Source organism: Hibiscus syriacus, unplaced genomic scaffold (genome assembly GCF_006381635.1).
Source record: "Hibiscus syriacus cultivar Baekdansim isolate YM2019G1 unplaced genomic scaffold, ASM638163v2 tig00112443_pilon, whole genome shotgun sequence".
NCBI classification, from domain to species: Eukaryota; Viridiplantae; Streptophyta; class Magnoliopsida; order Malvales; family Malvaceae; genus Hibiscus; species Hibiscus syriacus.
Genome location: NW_024063332.1, coordinates 394183 through 398116, shown reverse-complemented (window position 1 = coordinate 398116; position 3934 = coordinate 394183). Strand labels below are relative to the sequence as shown.

The window sequence follows — 3934 nt, the reverse complement described above, 5'->3', positions numbered from 1 at the left end:
TATGCCTTTAATTTGATTTTTCATTTTATTTTATTTGTCTATAGTAAATACTTTCCCATATATATATATATATATATATATATAATTTAATATAAATTATTTTAATCATGTTTTAATATTTATTTATTTTTTAATATTAAGAAAATGACAGTCTTAATGCAACTAGATGTTCTATTCTGATGTTTTAAAAATAAATAAATATCTTATTTATAAAAATATAAAAATTAATATATTTTCTTAAAAATTACTAATAAATTTGAAATAATAGGATTATAAATTAAATATATTGTTGAATTCTTAAATTTCCAATAATAGAGACAACTTATAATTAATAAGTACCAATTTTTGGGCGCAATAGAGTGCTAATCCTTCCCTAAACGTAACCGACCACGAACCCTTTTTATTATTAAAAAGAATGAATTTTTGGTTATACGCAAGATCAGTTTATCTTTTAAATTATGTTTTCTTAAAAACTATTTTAAAAGATTGTTTTTTAGTATTTGACCTACCTAACCCAAAAAGGTCAATGGCTACTCCCAAAATATTTTTTAAATCAAAATCATTTATTTATTCATTTTATTTTTCCTGTCAAGAAAAAAATTCGTGCCCGGACGAAAACCGGTTACGACAACAAGTTCACAAACATCACGAAATGCGACAAACCGACCATGGAGAAGCTTCTCAACACGAGTGTCATGGCTAACGTTAACCTCATAAGTCATACCAAAGCATATTAATGACAGAAAGTCCCTACAACAGTTCTGCAAAGACACTGTCATCACAATTTGGCATTACCATGGAGGGTTTCATGTAGGAAAAGTGGTGAACCATGGCCACAAAGTTCTCGGAACCAGAAGACTCTGAATCGTCGACGGGTCCACATTTAGTGAATCCCCTGGGACTAACCCTCAGGGAACTGTCTTGATGATGGGCAGGTAAGCTTTAAAGGCACATTTAATCGGTACTACAAAGCATTTAACTATGTACATAAGTGGTAGGGAAAGGCTACACTTATTTTCTTTCGGATTTTTGCAGGTACATGGGGATCAAGATTTTAAGACGACGGCTCGGAAAGGCTGCTGACGTGTAAGAGACTGACCACTGGTCACCGGCGTTCGTTTTGTGGTATCAGTAGCACTAGGAAATGAATGTGATATTCATATGTAGAGAATTGGCTTTAGCTTTGCCTTTTGAATTGTGCTGTTTATTTATATATGATGAACTGAAGAAAATGGAAACAGTTTGGGATCTTAGGCTTAGCTATGCGCTTGTTTTGATGTTTTTAGTGCCATATAATAAAAGATTAAGGCTCCATGCTTTGTTTCTTACTGGTTTTCCCTTCTAGTTTAATGAGACCCTGGCCAAATTTTAACTGAAAATCCATGCTCACTTTGGCTGCCTCTTGATAATCTTCTTATTTTCTGCCAGAAATGCCTTGTAAAGGATCCCGGTTCCGGTTCCTCGATGACTTGTCCAATACTTAAGTGATTCGATGCAGACACCGATATCTGAAATGACTCTGAGGTTTGTGCAAGCTCACTTGAATGTCCACTAGTCTCATCAAATTCATTGCATATTAGCCTTAATGCTTGAACAATTTCGCCCATAAAAGGACGATTAGATGCTTCGGGCTGCACGCACATGGACGCTATTGTAGCTACCTTGGAAATGCTATCGAATGAGATATCGGATTTTATGGATGGATCAATGACTGTTTCTAAACCTTCCTTGGCCGTAAGGAGCGGGCGAGCCCATGCAGCGAGATTTTCTTGGCCTGGTGGCTGCAATAAGTCCACAGGTTTCCTCCCTGTTAAGAGCTCGAGTAGGACCACACCGTAACTGTAAACGTCGCTTTTGACACGAAGGTGACCGGTCATTGCATACTCGGGAGCCAAGTAACTGAAAAAAATGAGATAAATTTCAAATAAACTTTGTCGGAAAAGATCGAAATGACAGTGTTTTAGTGCCCTGTTGTTCATACCCGAATGTTCCCATTACATGTGTAGGAACATATTTGTTCCCTTCATCCAATTCTGTTCTAGCCAATCCGAAATCCGAAACTTTAGGAGTGAAATCATGTTCGAGCAAGATGTTGCTGGACTTGAAGTCTCTGTGTATGACCCTGGGACTGGAGTCTTCGTGTAAATACGCTAAGCCTCGAGCTGCACCGATGGCAATCTTCATTCGAGCACCCCAGTCGAGTGAACCGGTTTCGTTGTCGACTCCTGAGAGAATTCGGACAGAGAACAAAACAAATCACTAAGCTGCAATGTAAGGTAGTTTGCAGTTATGCTGAAGATGTATGTTCACCATGTAAATGGAACTCAAGGCTTCCATTTGGTACAAGTTCGTAGACTAGACAACGTATGTTTCCCTCGGTGCAAATACCGACCATTTTAACCAGATTCCGATGATGCAGGCGGCTAAGCATCTCGACTTCGGCCAAGAACTCTTGTTCACCATGCTGATCCACCCTCTTCGGTACTTTGACAGCCACTGCAACTCCATTATCTAACATACCTCTGTAGACAATGCCACAACCTCCTTCACCGATCACCCGTGCATCGTCGAACCGATTGGTGGCTCTTTCTATATCACTTAAAGTGAAGTTCTTTGCCAGTCCTGTATATGTCATCCCACTAACACTAACTGCCATCGATGCAGCACCGACTGAAGTACCTGGTGGTTTTGCAGGAGAAAATGTTATAGCTTGTGGCATATGTTCCGGTCCTTCCACACAAGCTCCATATTTCGAAACAATAAGCCAAATGATACCGGAGGAGCATACAACAAATGCTGAAAAAGATGATACAATGATCGCAGCAATCATGCCTCGTGTAACGCCTACTCTCGTCTTCTCAGACGCATAAACGCCCAATGGTTTCGCTGCTTGCCCGTGGTTGTTACTGCCGGAGTATGGCCCGTCGCCTATACTCGAAACACTCGAACTCACTGCAGGCGGAGAAGGTGGAAGACCTACTATTACGAAGATCGAAAATCATACTATCATACAATAAAGTTATCTAGACCGATCAATTATCAGATTGAACATCATACTGTATATTACCTGGATAGCGAACATACACAACTTCATAGGGACCGAAACGAGAAGCCTCGACAAAGACCCGTCTGTTCCAAAATTTCTTATAGATTGCGAATGCGGTTGCATTGTTGAATCTTACTTCCCAAGGTACCAACTCGATGAGGACTGTGCTTTTATCGAGCTCCTGACTAGCTGCATTTGCTCCGGTGATCCGAACTTGGCGCTGGTTTAGTCCTACACTAGCAGCAATTTCCTGAGCCAATTCCGAAACCAAAGGAAAGATAGTGTATATCGCGACACCGAGCCGGAGCTTAACTTGAATCGGCCAGACGCAGCCACAAGGCGATCCGAGCGGCGTATACGTCAGGGGCTCGCTGCATGTCATGTACGTACAATCTGCAAGCAGTATCAAATGTGAATCTTTCCTTTCTCATATTGGTCCATGAAATCTACAAGAGACACTGGAAAAATTACCAGATCCTTGGAATGCATCTTTCAAGTTCAAGTTTCATGAACACCTAAATTGAGATTGTCAAAACAAACGCTTGGATCAAAAACAAAATTACCTGATGATCCATCAATTTTCATTGCACTGGTAAGTAACCAAATGTTCACCAGCAGGAGAATGAATTGAAACCCCATTTTCTTAACTCCGAAAGAAACTGGAAATTCTAATGAAAAAGCAGCTTTTAGTCATTGCTAAAACTATTATTATCCAGAACAGGAGAAGATACAAAGGAAAAAAAGATGAAAATTTTAGCTGATCAAAAGCAAAAGAAAATACTAAAAAAAGGCAGAACAATGAACTCAAAGGAGGTTAATGTATGTATGTATGACACTCTTGAGAGGGAGGGTTGGTGGGATTGAGAGAGATCATTGTTGAATTGTTGT

General features: G+C 39.5%; 1 protein-coding gene across 1 annotated transcript; it reads right to left on the bottom strand.

The window, feature by feature from the left end:
* Nucleotides 1-1070: 1070 nt before the first annotated feature.
* On the bottom strand, nt 1071-3685 carry LOC120179631 (receptor-like serine/threonine-protein kinase ALE2). Its single transcript, XM_039185185.1, has 5 exons — nt 3610-3685; nt 3068-3439; nt 2311-2976; nt 1982-2225; nt 1071-1899 (listed from the first exon to the last, which is right to left on the bottom strand). Exons 1-5 carry the CDS (start codon nt 3683-3685, stop codon nt 1347-1349), a joined length of 1911 nt encoding a protein of 636 aa, XP_039041116.1. The 3' UTR covers nt 1071-1346.
* Nucleotides 3686-3934: the final 249 nt, after the last annotated feature.